The following is a 15,756-nucleotide window of genomic DNA, read 5'->3' on the forward strand; positions in this document are numbered from 1 at the left end:
GCATGCTAGACTGTAACATTACAGTGAGTAACAACAGCAAGCAGTCACAGTCATCACAAAGCATGCTAGACTGTAACATTACAGTGCGTAACACAGCAAGCAGTCACAGTCATCACAAAGCATGCTAGACTGTAACATTACAGTGAGTAACAACAGCAAGCAGTCACAGTCATCACAAAGCATGCTAGACTGTAACATTACAGTGAGTAACAACAGCAAGCAGTCACAGTCATCACAAAGCATGCTAGACTGTAACATTACAGTGAGTAACACAGCAAGCAGTCACAGTCATCATAAAGCATGCTAGACTGTAACATTACAGTGAGTAACAACAGCAAGCAGTCACAGTCATCACAAAGCATGCTAGACTGTAACATTACAGTGAGTAACAACAGCAAGCAGTCACAGTCATCACAAAGCATGCTAGACTGTAACATTACAGTGCGTAACAACAGCAAGCAGTCACAGTCATCACAAAGCATGCCAGACTAACATTACAGTGAGTAACACAGCAAGCAGTCACAGTCATCACAAAGCATGCTAGACTGTAACATTACAGTGCGTAACACAGCAAGCAGTCACAGTCATCACAAAGCATGCTAGACTGTAACATTACAGTGAGTAACAACAGCAAGCAGTCACAGTCATCACAAAGCATGCTAGACTGTAACATTACAGTGAGTAACAACAGCAAGCAGTCACAGTCATTACAAAGCATGCTAGACTGTAACATTACAGTGAGTAACACAGCAAGCAGTCACATTCATCACAAAGCATGCTAGACTGTAACATTACAGTGCGTAACAACAGCAAGCAGTCACAGTCATCACAAAGCATGCTAGACTGTAACATTACAGTGAGTAACAACAGCAAGCAGTCACAGTCATTACAAAGCATGCTAGACTGTAACATTACAGTGAGTAACAACAGCAAGCAGTCACAGTCATCACAAAGCATGCTAGACTGTAACATTACAGTGAGTAACACAGCAAGCAGTCACAGTCATCACAAAGCATGCTAGACTGTAACATTACAGTGTGTAACAACAGCAAGCAGTCACAGTCATCACAAAGCATGCTAGACTGTAACATTACAGTGAGTAACAACAGCAAGCAGTCACAGTCATTACAAAGCATGCTAGACTGTAACATTACAGTGAGTAACAACAGCAAGCAGTCACAGTCATCACAAAGCATGCTAGACTGTAACATTACAGTGCGTAACACAGCAAGCAGTCACAGTCATCACAAAGCATGCTAGACTGTAACATTACAGTGCGTAACAACAGCAAGCAGTCACAGTCATCACAAAGCATGCTAGACTGTAACATTACAGTGCGTAACAACAGCAAGCAGTCACAGTCATCACAAAGCATGCTAGACTGTAACATTACAGTGAGTAACAACAGCAAGCAGTCACAGTCATCACAAAGCATGCTAGACTGTAACATTACAGTGAGTAACAACAGCAAGCAGTCACAGTCATCACAAAGCATGCTAGACTGTAACATTACAGTGCGTAACACAGCAAGCAGTCACAGTCATCACAAAGCATGCTAGACTGTAACATTACAGTGAGTAACAACAGCAAGCAGTCACAGTCATCACAAAGCATGCTAGACTGTAACATTACAGTGAGTAACAACAGCAAGCAGTCACAGTCATCACAAAGCATGCTAGACTGTAACATTACAGTGCGTAACAACAGCAAGCAGTCACAGTCATCACAAAGCATGCTAGACTGTAACATTACAGTGAGTAACAACAGCAAGCAGTCACAGTCATTACAAAACTGATTTGCATACAAACAAAAGCTTAAGAAAACAAATGCTTTTCTTACAATATTGCGTGGGGTCATTTTCATCTCGCCCCGCAGTTTTAAGGCTTAACGGGGTCTATTTTAATCCTCTAAACTGGCGTAGGGGTAACACTGAACAGTCGACTAGAAAGCGACAGGCGACCTCAGAAACTGGTAGTCGACTAATTGCACCCATGCTGTTTATAAATATATTACACAAGCAGAAAAGTGTTATGAAACAGTGTGTTCACAAACTGAGCACCAGACATGATCAAATACATGATCAATATTTTCTTTTTTAAGTGGCAACTAGTCGACTATTTTTACCCTGACTGTTCTACCCCATACAGTTGCGTATCCCACACTAGACCTAATAAGCATGGTGTTTTCGTGACTTCATTTCACTGTATTTTTATTATATGCAGTAATGTTAATAAGCAGGTCTATAAATAACCCCTGTGGGAGAACACCAGCAGGATAAACACAGAGTGAAAGAGTGGCAGTACTGAGATCATAATTGACCTCAATTGTTATAGCAGTCTCTATGACCTATCAGAGATACACCCAATAAAAGGTCCTGATTCATGCCATTTGTGATGCAAAACCTGTTTCAGTAACTTCTGGATGGAAACTCAGAACAGCCTGTAACTCATTTGCTTGGCCTGGGGTCAGGAGATATGACTATGTGAAGCTGCAGTACGATACCACCTGGTATTAGACCCCCTGACAGTCTCCCACACAGCGTGCAATACTAATATCAGCCTGCCTGCTCAGGGCTGAGACCAGGTGCCAGATCCCAGCCCAGTCAACAAAGCAGACACCTCAGTGACATCAAATAAGGAAGGGACAATATTTATGAGCTGTTGAGTCAACCCTTGTGGTAATCGCTTCAGAGTTAGATTGATGACTAGATCTGTGGCATAATGATCATTATCAATTAATTTAACATTTCAAATAAAGTGGAGGGTGTCATTCATTAATGATTCATCAAGGCTGTCTATAATTAGATGCTAACAGAAGGGTTTATGTGTAAACTGGAGGTTTCTGACTTCAGCCATTTGGCACCAGTTTTGCTTCATTAATTAAACATGTTTTTTTTGGTTGTTGTTGCTTTAATTCAAAAGAGATTAACACTTCATCCAGCATTTGTGTAAAAACCTGTAAATCATGCACAGACAAGTACCATACAAATATATATAGAGTAGTCTCCAGCTAAGAGAACATCCCTCAGGAAGCAAGTGAAGTGTTCTTATAGCTGAAGTGTTCTTTAAAACGGAGTGAGCCACCAGACACAATATGAATCGATAAATAAATACATATGTATTACTTGTCATGACCCACGTGCATCAACATATGAAATGAACTGAATAAGTAAAAGCAAAACAATAGGCAAGTGTATGTTAATAAACTATAATAATAAAGTAACAGACAAACTAATGTTAATAAAACTAAAGCAAAACAACACGGTCAAACAGCTTAAATCGCTATGTACTATGAAATTAGCTGGTGAGTGTGTTTCGGTTTTTCACAATGGCAGAGGCAAAAATAATGGGTGTTACTTAGGGCTAACTTTACGTTAATAAACTAACTGTCAAACTAAATTAACACAGCACCCCTACACATGTTACAAAATGCAACAGCAACATGCACATTATTTAACAGAATGGTGAAGCAACTCACCAGAACGGGAAACACCAAATTGCTTGGCGACTTGTGTCTGATTCAGGTTTTTTTCAAGACTTCAAACTAATTCCAACTTTGTGTAGAAAGAGAAACAGCGGCACATTTTGCAATTTGTTTACATGCCATTTTGTATCAGTGAGGTGCACTCATGGAAATCAGAATACAAAATAATTCAATCATATGACAGCGGTTCTGGAAAGATTTAATAAACCAATCAAGACACTCTTGTGATGACAAGTCGTTTTTTTTTACAAAACAGCACTTTATCCATTGTGAACAAATCACTATCGGTGCCAAGAAGGCATTCTTTTAAGCGAATTTCCTGTTCCTTTAGCCGGAGCATTTACAATGGGAAAAATCAGTTTCACCACATGGGTGCTCCCTTAGGCAAAGTGTTCTCTTAGGAGGTGTTCCTATACACAGAGACTACTGCATATCCAAATAGGACAAAACAGTAGTTTTCTTTACTCAAATTCAGTATCAAATACCAAGTAGTGTACAGTTAATTCTGGTGGAAGTTAATTATTAAACCAGACTAGTAAAACAAGGCCCTATTTTGAGGCTGTTAGTAGATTAGATCGACCACAACACTTAGCTTTATTAGTTGCTAAAATAGATCCCACTGTTTTGTATATTAACTGCACTAGACATTCAGTTACTGTTCATGTGAAAACCACAAAGTGAGAAAATGTTAACAATGAACAATTGCTGTAGAAAATCTTCTTTTAAAAACCAAAAACATACTTTGTAGTGCTTTTGAAATCTTCATTAGGGTTATTGTTGGGGATCTCTCGTGTTTCTAATTATTATTTCCATTACAGTCCCCTTTAAAGGAGATGCAGTGGAGGTGTACGTATGTCACACTTTAAATGTGTCCCTATGTATCAGGAGAGCCGTGCATCCAGCTGACATGGAACTTGGTTTCAACATTATTTAGCTTATGCTATTGAGAGACGTATTCTGGGGATGTTAGGAGGTGTCTGCTCGGTTGTAGTTTATTGCAGAAAATGTGTTCTGCAACAAATGTAGAGATGTTGAGAGTAAGCCTGATGTCTAACAGAATTGGTTTTGGTTCAAAATCAGATGTAAACTCTAATGTGTATATATATATATATATATATATATATATATATATATATATATATATATATATATATATATATATATATATTTAATTAAGAACATAAGGACATAAGAACATTTTAAAATGAGAGGAGGCCATTCGGCCCATCTTGCTCGTTTGGTTGTTAGTAGCTTATTGATCCCAGAATCTCATCAAGCAGCTTCTTGAAGATCCCAGGGTGTCAGCTTCAACAACATTATACTGGGGAGGTGGTTCCAGACCCCCACAATTCTCTGTGTAAAGAAGTGCCTCCTATTTTCTGTTCTGAATGCCCCTTTATCTAATCTCCATTTGTGACCCCTGGTCCTTGTTTCTTTTATCAGGTCGAAAAAGTCCCCTGGGTCGACATTGTCAATACCTTTAAGAATTGTAAATGCTTGTTCAAGACTGAATAGATTCAATTATTTTAGCCTGTCTGCATACGACATGCCTTTTAAACCCGGGATAATTCTGGTCGCTCTTCTTTGCACTCATTCTAGAGCAACAATACCCTTTTTGTAGCGAGGTGACCAAAACTGAACACAATATTCTAGATGAGGTCTTACGAATGCATTATAAAGTTTTAACATTACTTCCCTTAATTTAAATTCAACACTCTTGACTATATATCTGAGCATTTTGTTGGCCTGTTTTATAGCTTCACCCACATTGTCTAGATGAAGACATTTCTGAGTCAACATAAACTCCTAGGTATTTTTCATAGATTCCTTATTGAATTTCAGTATCTCCCATATGGTATTTATAATGCACATTGTTATTGCCTGCATGCAGTACCTCACACTTTTCTCTATTAAATGTCTTTTGCCAATTGTCAGTCTCAAATCTAAAAAAACAATTCAGAAACGGGACACAATAATTTGTTTTAGGATTTTTATTTAAGTTTTTTAACTGAAGAAAGACGAAATTCATTTGGACAGTTGACTTTGCATCTTTTCAGAAAAAGGTAATAATCCTCAAAGAAGAGCTGACCTTCTGTTGTATCCTATGTGGCGTTGAGTAAAACCATTTTTATCCCATGTTTTTTATGTTGAGACATGTGTTCTAATAACAAGGGTTTGTCATGTAGTGTACTGAGATGCATCATTTAAATGCAGTGCCCTAGATGCTTTAGTCCATGTGTGCCACCAGAAAGACGTCCTTCATCTCTGCAAAGAAAGAATCCTCTTCACTTGGATTTCCTCAGATGTCTTCTGAGCAGCCAGCCAGTTGTATTCTGGGGAAAGGAGTCTAGTAGGTCTGTTCTGGATCAGGTAGCGGTTTAGGTAGCTTTCCTCGAATAGGAATGCATGGAAGCTAATCTCCATATCCTGGATGATGAACTGGGAACAAGTCAACACCAGCTTATAAACCTCAGGACACGAGCCCCCGTAGATCTCCGAGGTGTAATAGTAATCCCCTTCGGAGCCATCAACGTAGGCTTTGGAATCCACAGTCCTCTCATAAGGATACATGTCCAAGGGCTGGTTGTAGTATTCCGGGTGCAAAGTGGCCACAAGGCTTCCCAGGATTTCGGACCCCACAGGGTTTATAAACACTTGGTCCACGTCCATGCAGAAGATGTAGTCCACCTCATCCTGGATCAGCTCTTTGATTACACTGCTCAGCACAGACATCCTTGTTTTCGACAAATTAACCCAGTCTGGCCTCTCTGCGATATAAAACGGCTTGATTTCTCGGCCAGATCCCAGAGTAATCGCAGGGATCCCTCGCAAGTTGTCAGTCAGTATGTAGTAAGTGACAAAGTGTTCTGGCAGAAAATACTTCTCGGCAGAGATTATGAACTTGTGGAGGTACTGTGCGTATGTCCCGACGACAAACACTGCCAGGCCTGTGGTGACAGCCCGGTTTGTGAACTTCTGCCTTCTGATCTGTGACTCCGGGCTGTCTCCCCACACAATGGGGGCTCCCCAGGGGGTGACATTGGGGGGAAATCCTGCCTCTCCTCCTGTAGCTTGGGCAGGGAGACGAATCGAAAGGCTTTCTGATGAGATTTTCTGCTGCAAATGTACCTTCAGGAAGTCTGAAATTAGCACATCAAGAAGAATTATTGATGAGCGTTACCTAGTGTTTCAGTACTGATTTCAGCAGTGTGGAGTAGTGGTTAGGGCTCTGGACTGTTGACCGGAGGGTTGTGGGTTCAATCCCTGGTAGGGGACACTGCTGCTGTACCTTTGAGCAAGGTACTTTACCTAGATTGCTCCAGTAAAAACCCAACTGTATAAATGGGTAATTGTATGTAAAAATAATGTGATATCTTGTAACAATTATAAGTCGCCCTGGATAAGGGCGTCTGCTAAGAAATAAATAAATAAAAAAAATTAAAAAAAAAATTTCAATGCTTCATATAAGATTTGTTAAGATAAACGATGGAATGGTGTTATTTGCCACCTCATTGTCATTGTCTTCCCCATATGCCAAGGTTCCTTTCAGTACTTTATTTAAACCTCTTAAGCTATTGCTACATGATTGTCATAGTATGCATCCTAATGGGATCCCAGAGGGCTAATCTGTATTCATTTATTATTATTATTATTTATTTCTTACCAGACACCTTATCCAGGGCGAATTACAATTGTTACAAGATATCACATTATTTTTACATACAATTACCCATTTATACAGTTGGGTTTTTACTGGAGCAATCTAGGTAAAGTACCTTGCTCAAGGGTACAGCAGCAGTGTCCTCACCTGGGATTGAACCCACGACCCTCCAGTCAAGAGTCCAGAGCCCTAACCACTACTCCACACTGCTGCCCTAATGTACTGTATAGCATATTGTTTTTACTTTTCATCAAATTTATTTTAATGTAGTTTCACAAGAAAACCTATTATATCATTTAATTACAATTAACACCTCCAACCTGTCCTAGCTAATTTTATTGTCAGGCTTCCCAAAAGCTGTGGGGCTACAGCAGTGTGCTCAGAGGTCACTACGAATGGTGTCTGCTTATGTTGCTTTTTTGCTCCTTTAAAGCTTAAGATGCAATTGATTATTGTTGAGACGGTCAGTATAGCATTGTTTATTTGCGATACCTCACCCAGAGAACTTACCTGACTGGAAATGTAGAACAGCCATTGCCTCAATACAGTTATCAATTGTAGATTAAAGTAGCATCAAAAACACAGTTTTTTGTTCAGCCCCCATACCGTGCGCGCAGATGATAATGATAGTCTTCACAATTTATTGAATAGCTTGTTATAGTCAATGACAGCATGAATAAATGCTAATGATTTAATTTTATAATTTAATGAATTTGCTGTTACTGTTACTGGCAATGCATAAAATTTACTTTTATCAACAATAGTAATATAGTAAATGATTTTTTAATGTATTGATTTGAGTGTTATTGTCACTGGGCAACAGGGATACATGCTAATGCTTTGGGTTAATGTTTTTACAAGGTATTGACAGAGGGAGTAAATACTAAGAAATGGTTTTAATGTATTAAGCTGAAATATTGAAATGGCTAGCAACACAAATAAATGCACTTGAAAAAGGTACTTTGAAATTTGCAATTTAGTCACATTGCGGCCCACGGTCCCACAGTAGCCTTGCTATGCGGCTCTCTGCTCTGTAAACTTTGGGCACCCCTGCCCTCGAGTGAAAACGCTCCAAACCCCCACCCTGCCCCTGTCTTTTAGTCTTTGTTATGCAAAAAGTACTTCCTGTGGGTGAAGGCTATGTAATATCCATAGATTGGCTGTGCTGAATCAATGGTTTTACAGGGTATTAGAGAGGAGGGTTTGAGGACAGCACCTTTAAGAGCCCCAGCTGCTTAAATCATTAATACACCCTTCTGTGTCTCAATCCTTTTTGGAGGGTAGTATAGGTTCCTTGGCACAGCAACCAGCTTGCAACACTGCTCCATGAAATGCCTTTGCTCAGTATGGCTATTGTATCTACATTATCTGGTCATTTGACTGGAAGGACATGCAAAAGTATGATTTAAATACTACTGCATTATATGCAAAACTTACATATCAATCCAGCGAAGGCAAAGAACAGGAGGATGCCTTTTCTGGTTACTCTGCCCAGCGCTATAGGATAGAGAAAGGAGTTAGTACGTAGGCATCCATAGAAGGTCCCATAAAATGGTATGATTTCTTGGCACACAGGTTGAACTGATCTGCTTTTATTAACTGTTATTGTTCGTTTGTGAGCTTTCCATGCCTTTTGAAGGGCTGTGTACAAATCTGACTCATGAGTGAAATGAGTTTGCTGTTCTCAGCAGAAACCCCACTCCACATGAATCCACATCACAAAGACACCACACAATTTGACACAACAGTCAGCACAATCGTCAGGCTCTGCTTGAGAGAGGCCCAGGACTGAATGGCAGGGGGTGTTCAGGGCAGGACTAAGATGGGACTGCAGAGCTGTGAGAGGAAGGGCTATTAGCACTTTCCAGAAGCCTTCAATTATTTTACTCATGTTGTTTTTTTAAATACAAAACAAATATGCTGTCCCTCACAAATTCATTAATTATTTTTTTAATTAAAAAAAGGCTAACATAATTATTTGCTTCTAAGAAAGTGATTAGGCTGTGTAACAGGGCGAGGGGCCCTGTACAGTTACTGTTTGTTTATTTTTAGAATGGGGTCTCCCCCTCCGCCCCTGTGCACTGTGTTATTTTGTATTTGTGTTTTTTGATTTATTATTGTATTTATATGACGGCGAAGCGCCGTGTGTTTTGATTATGTTTTGACGTGTTCTGGCAGAGGGGTGATTGGTGCTCGTCCCATGTTGATTAAGTGATTAATTTGTTGCTAATCGGGAGATGGTCACTGTATATAAACCTGCAGCTCTCTACCCTCAGGGTGGGTGTATTAGGAGTGAGAGCGGAGAGAGCGAGGAGAGAGAAAACAAAGCTTTAAAGTATACAGGAACAGTGACAGCAACTGACCAGCCTGACCTGTATTGTTTATTATTTTGTGTTCGAGATTTGTTTTATTTAAAATATTTATTTTGCTCTGCGAGCAGTTTTTTTCTGTTTGAACTTTTTATTTATTTTTGTTATTTAAAAATAAAACGGCGCGCCGCGTCATTTATTTTGAACTGCAGTATTACTTGGTGTCAGTTTCCTTCCTGTGTGTCACCGCACAGCCACCCTGTCACAGGCTGAAATACCTGTTCTAGATTTCTGTTATTACCTTGTTTATATAAAAAAATATTGTGGCCTGAAACCTGTTTCAGTGACCATCTACCTGTAAAGAAGACCTGTGTCTTGCCTGTAAAGAAGGACTGTAAATAATTTAAAAAAGAACACCTTTACAATACACTTGGCCTGGAGCCTAAACCACTTCTCCCGATTACTTCACTGCTGCAGAGCCAGTGATCAGATATGTCTCTCAATGGACTTCTTTACATTATAAGGCCCTATTCTCTTGAAATGTTCTTGTAAGTGAAATACAGGCCTTACAAACCTAATGTTATCAGCAAAAAATTAAAAGTAACTTTTGTTTTGACAGGAGTGTGGGCAGGGATGTGCAGGGCAAAGTTAGCCCAATTGTCTGATTTTATTAATTTAATTTTTCGCTGCTCATTTTGAGCTATTATTGTGTTTTATGTAAATCGTGTTTTTTTCGAGGCTTTTGCTTTTTATATACTGTATGAAATGATTGTTTTCGGTTACCTTCCAGAATTCTTGGGCGTTGTTTTCTATGTGTAGTAACTCGACAGTATTTACACATGTACTTTAGCAATGTGTTTTCAAACAGATACACACAAGTTATACAAAGTACATGTTAAATTGGAAATTCAGTTTATAGTCCCAGGACCAAGAAACACAATGTATTCTCAGCATAGAAATTACTCGTCCATAACTTCAAAAAACGCAAGTAACATTACATATAAGATGAAACGTAAAAACCTTTATCCATGAGTGCGCTCACCAAACTGTTATTTTTACTTGACTAAGTTTCTTCATTTCATTTTTTCAGCACAGAAATTGTAAAAGGTAACTCATTAAAACTATAAGAAATGTTGACAGGAATAAAAGTATAAGGGAGTTCAACTTTGAGTTTGCAATATATCGATATTTTAATCAAAATATATCAAAGAAATATAGCTCCAGTTTATTTGATCAGTCCTAAATATATGCATTCAGCTAAAAGCTGAGCTGAGAATTGAGTGAACCTTGTTTAGCACTGATGTTTAGAATTCGACTCTAAAAAGCTGTCTGGGTTTACTGGGTCAACCAGCTCTTTATAGCGTTAGGCTGTAAATACTGTTACTGACCTGAACCAGACACAGAGGAGCAACGGAAGAAATAAAATTGCTAACCTCGAACTGCAGTGTAAAAATAGCTTTCATTAAGTGCAGGTAATCATCCCAGCACTGGCAATTACCCTGGATAATATAAAGTGGTCCAATTGTTTATGCCATTACACACACAGTTCTGAAATTCGGGTTTTAGTTTTGTTTCATTGTTAACTGCAGTGTATTAAACCAGATAAACAGAACCCTAGCTGTGACTAAGGTCCATTTAAATGCACTATTCTGTCCTACAAAAAAAAAGTGTCAGCTATTTAATTCCACTCAAATCTCTTTCTTACAAAATACCTTTTCATCCCTGAATATATACAAATGATTTGGTGCCCATTTTTCAATGCAGAATGACTGGGCAGGATATTTGTTCTTCATTTTACCCTCAATAACTTTTATCAGAAATGGCGACTGCCAAGCCTGGTATCAAACTTTTAACACAGGAAACGAATGCCTTACCCCTAGACTGACAAACCATGTTTTTCATTTCATGCTAGGCCAGAGTATATTCTGTAAACTGACTGTGTCCTCCAGAATAACTGGACTTTACTGTAAATAGGATGCTGTCTCTCCACAGTTTCAGTCACGCTGAATAAAATTAACAATACAAACAAACCCATAAATAAATAAACCGTCAGCTGCACTCCACCCTCTGCACATCTGCTGCATATTTTGGAAAACGTGACTTTGATATAGAAAAGACCAAAAGAAGGCTTTGTGGTCAGTTTGTTTGAGGAGCCAGACATAGCAACAAACACACACAAAGAAAGCACTCGTTTCAAAGTGTGCACCAGAAATATCTTTTTTTTTTTCATCTACTTCTTTGCTTGTTATTTTGATGAATGCTGTTTTCTTCAGTGTAACAAAAGCACAAGGAATGCAGTTTGGGGTTCTATATATTTTTCAGTAAGGATCTACTGGATTTAAGAGGTGGAGATGATTAAAAACTAGGTTGATCATTACTTTGCAGAAACCCAACACTAGATTAATGTGATGATACCCCCTTTGCTGTACTGTAAACTCTGCATACGTTTCTGTTTATTATTATCAGGAGGTCGTTTTAGAGTGAGAATCAGTTTACAAAATAATTCCATCATGTACTATTTTCCTCAGTAGGTTAGTAACTGTTGAAGTACTGTATGATACTTGATAACTGCATTTGGGCTTGTTAAGGAAACCCAGAAAATATTTTCCTTTCTGTCATCCAGTTATCTCATCTAAGCCAAAGTTCAGAGGTTATTGCCAAGGCTAGCTGTTGAAATCAAGCACTTCTGCATGCTTTATTCACTAACCATTACACTAAAAAAAAGGATCAACCCAAACAGATAATAACAGCACTGCACGGTACTCGTGTCTAACTGCTTCCAGATGTTTCAGGACAAAATAATGTCTGTATTGCAATCCAGAGAGAAGAAAACAAAAGCCTTGTGAAAAAAAGGGTGAGCCGGCACCACTAACCTGGAAGTGGATGAGAGTGAGAGAGTCTCCCCATGGTGTCAATAGTGTGCTGCTGTTGCAGGCTGCTAGTTTGCTGGAGAAGAAGGTCAGTAGGATTCCTCTGCTACGCAGGCACCAGGCTTCTTTCTCCAGGGCTGCGGTATGTGAAGTGGAGAGCTGGAGCCTCCCCAAAGAAGCCCAGATGTTTTGACTGAGTGTTAGGTAGCACGGTAATTCATAACATTCTTCTCCTGTCCTCTGCCTGTCGTGTTTTCTTAAAGCTGCAGCTGCTCTTTCTGCTGCTTGTGTGTTGGAATGTTGTTGACTGAAAAAAAAAAACACATGGGAAGGTATAATTAATCACAGAAAAAGATTTCCTGAATATGCAATCTACAGTACAAGGAAAGAGATGCCAGATCTGAATTCAGATGTAATTATCCTTTCAATTTATTATAGTGCGTTGAACTATTTTGAAAAGCCCAGCTACTATTCAGAGTTTCCTAATTTCTCTTGCACTTTTTCCTTGCGGTAATGCTATCTCACAGAACTTTAGTTTGACTGGTTTTCTAAAATGGAGGGTATGGAACCAACTCCCCAGTAATGTTGTTGAAGCTGACACCCTGGGATCCTTCAAGAAGCTGTTTGATGAGATTCTGGGATCAATAAGCTACTAACAACCAAACGAGCAAGATGGGCTGAATGGCCTCCTCTCGTTTGTAAACTTCTTATGTTCTTATGAACACCTCCTAAGAGAACACTTCGCCAAAGGGATTTTTTTCCATTTTTCTTATTCATTTTAGAACAACAATTTGAAGTAATTAGCTTTGAGAATCTAGACTCTACAGACCACCCAAGTGACCCACATTTCACGGGTCAGAACTGCAAATTGACATTAAAACCTGCAGACCTGCGACATCACTGTTTGGGTGATGTAATGTAAAAACTGAATTTTGTCATTATCAACGTATGATTGTATGTGCATTCCATTCATTGATGGGTTCTTAATTCAAGTAAATTAACCACTGATCTTTTCTTTTTCTTTTATTTATTCTAAATTTTAATAATTTAGGTCAGATTAATCATTGTCCAAAATGTTCTCCAGGAAGGGGGGGTACCCTGAACACCACCTCACCCCACCCCACCCTGCTCAAATAGTCTGGACCAGCATGCTAGTTGATGAAACTTGGGAGCTGTGGTCTAAATATCAAAGTAACGTGCTGTTTGAGGTTTTGAGGCATTATTGAGAAGCTGATTTTGTAAAACACAACATGACGCCTGTACAGAGAGGTACAGTAAGAGGCCTGCCTCGGGATCACAGGAAGCCATGCAGGGTGTCAACATGCCAGGAACTCCTGCACTGTAGATAATCAAAAGGCGTTATTAGTTTGGCAATGGCAGCTGAAGCACAGATAGAATCACTGAAGAAAATGCACAGGGTTCAATTACCATTATTAAATATCTGTTGAAATATAATTAACAAGAATACATTGCCAAACCACTACTGTATATCTATGGCCAGAAGGATGGTGCAGTAGTGGTAAGAGAAGTGTTCTTATATCCGATTCTGTGCTTCAGCTGCCATTGCCAAACTAATACTGCTAATGGGAATGTGTGGCAAAGTGGTTAACAGTGTGATCAATAATGAGACAAACAACGATAATCAAGGTGCAATGGTGGTTTATTTTTAAATCCAATGGCCTGATGACAGACAGCAGTAAATAATAAACAATGATAAACAATGATACAGCGGTGTGTATTGCTTTATTTATAGTACTGTTTTAATTCACCCACACATAACACATACACAAACACCAATCCACAGTGCGGGCTCTAGTGCGCGTAAGGAATACAGTTCTTTGTGAAACAAAGTGCAGTGATGTTGCTCCAGGTTTAGTGCTGGCCTTTGGCGAAAGCTCCGGATTGTGTTAGCTGTCTAAATAACAATACAACAGTATTTTAAATAACGACAAACAAAAGAAACAAAACACTCACGGTTCACAATACAGGTTCTCCTTTTGGTCATGCAATTTAACCATTCACAAAGGAACAGATCACATCACTGCGTCCCCTTAAATACCGTCAACCATGACCCCTTGGTCAACGAGTGCAGCCGCTCTTCCAATCCGCGGATGCCACATCGTTTCCCTTCCGGGTGGATGATTTAGTGTACTGTAGTTCCGCCCCCCTTTCTAGATGGCCGACCTCCACCTAACCCTAGAAATGAACTGTCGGGCCATCCAGTCCAGGGTACTCTGTTCCCTTTACACAGTGCCCTCGCAGGTCGGGAGGGAGACCACTATAGCCTGACCTGAACACTGTCACTCACTTCACTTCCCTTATCTGTTTCTGCTTCTGCTTTGCACTTTCAATCCAAATGTATATGTTTCTGACTAGGATTACGCCCTGCACATTATCTTATCTAATTCAAACACTGTGCTTGCTTCCATATTCGGAAGGTGCACCACATATTGGAGCCCTACTTGAATATGTGTTTTATTTTCTTTTTTTCTTTTTATTTAAACCTATGTGCTGCTTCACAGAGATTACGTGAATGAAATAGAGTTCAATAGTTCCTTCTAAATTACGATTTTCTTCATTATTATAAAAATACAGAAAGAAAACAGTAATGTAGCTTTGGCTGGTCTTAACCTGAGCCAGCTAGTGTGCAGTTGGGGTTAACATGCAGGTAAGTAGTGTATTGATAGTTTAGTCAGTTAAGTTCAATAGGTCGGGAGGGAGATTTATCACCAAGAATCATTCTGTCTCTGTCACATTACTAAAAGGCGGGGATAATATGTTTTATAAGTTTTTCCAGCCATTACTATATTTTCACAACCAGTGAAAATTTCATGGCATGGTAAAAATCTAGGACACTACCAGTTGGTTTCACAGGCCCCGATTAGCACTAATACTGGGGCTGCCTAGGTAACATTAGGTAGTATGTACGCACAGTATGTTTAGCGCATTTATTCAGAAAGGAAAAGCAACCACCACTCAACTCAAATATTTAATTTAGGGGCTTCTAGAAAGTCTTGGGTTGTTTTTTTTATTTTAGAACAACAATTTGAAGTAATTTGAGAATCTAGAATCTACAGACCACCCAAGTGACCCGCATTTCGCGGGTTAGAACAGCAAATTGACATTAAAACCTGCAGACCTGCGAAAGTCACTGTTTGGGTGATGTAATGTAAAAACTGAATTTTGTCATTATCAAAGTATGATTGTATGCACATTCCATTCATTGATGGGTTCTTAATTCAAGTAAATTAACCACTGATCTTTTCTTTTTCTTTTATTGATTCTAAATGTAATTTTAATAATTTAGGTCAGATTAATCATTGTCCAGAATGTTCTCCAGAAAGGGGGGGTACCCGGAACACCACCTCACCCCACCCCACCCTGCTGCACACCAGCATGCTAGTTGATGAAACTTGGGAGCTGTGATCTAAAT

The 15,756-nt window shown here is 39.2% G+C and overlaps 1 protein-coding gene across 1 annotated transcript; it reads right to left on the minus strand.

The window, feature by feature from the left end:
• Nucleotides 1-5,459: 5,459 nt before the first annotated feature.
• Nucleotides 5,460-12,597, minus strand: LOC131697731 (globoside alpha-1,3-N-acetylgalactosaminyltransferase 1-like). The gene is made up of 3 exons (XM_058988819.1): nucleotides 12,327-12,597; nucleotides 8,582-8,641; nucleotides 5,460-6,623 (listed from the first exon to the last, which is right to left on the minus strand). The coding sequence occupies exons 1-3, from the start codon at nucleotides 12,358-12,360 to the stop codon at nucleotides 5,743-5,745; spliced, it is 975 nt and encodes a 324-aa protein (XP_058844802.1). The 5' UTR covers nucleotides 12,361-12,597; the 3' UTR covers nucleotides 5,460-5,742.
• Between the last annotated feature and the right edge of the window lie 3,159 nt (nucleotides 12,598-15,756).

This window comes from Acipenser ruthenus, chromosome 1 (genome assembly GCF_902713425.1).
Source record: "Acipenser ruthenus chromosome 1, fAciRut3.2 maternal haplotype, whole genome shotgun sequence".
Classification (NCBI taxonomy): domain Eukaryota; kingdom Metazoa; phylum Chordata; class Actinopteri; order Acipenseriformes; family Acipenseridae; genus Acipenser; species Acipenser ruthenus.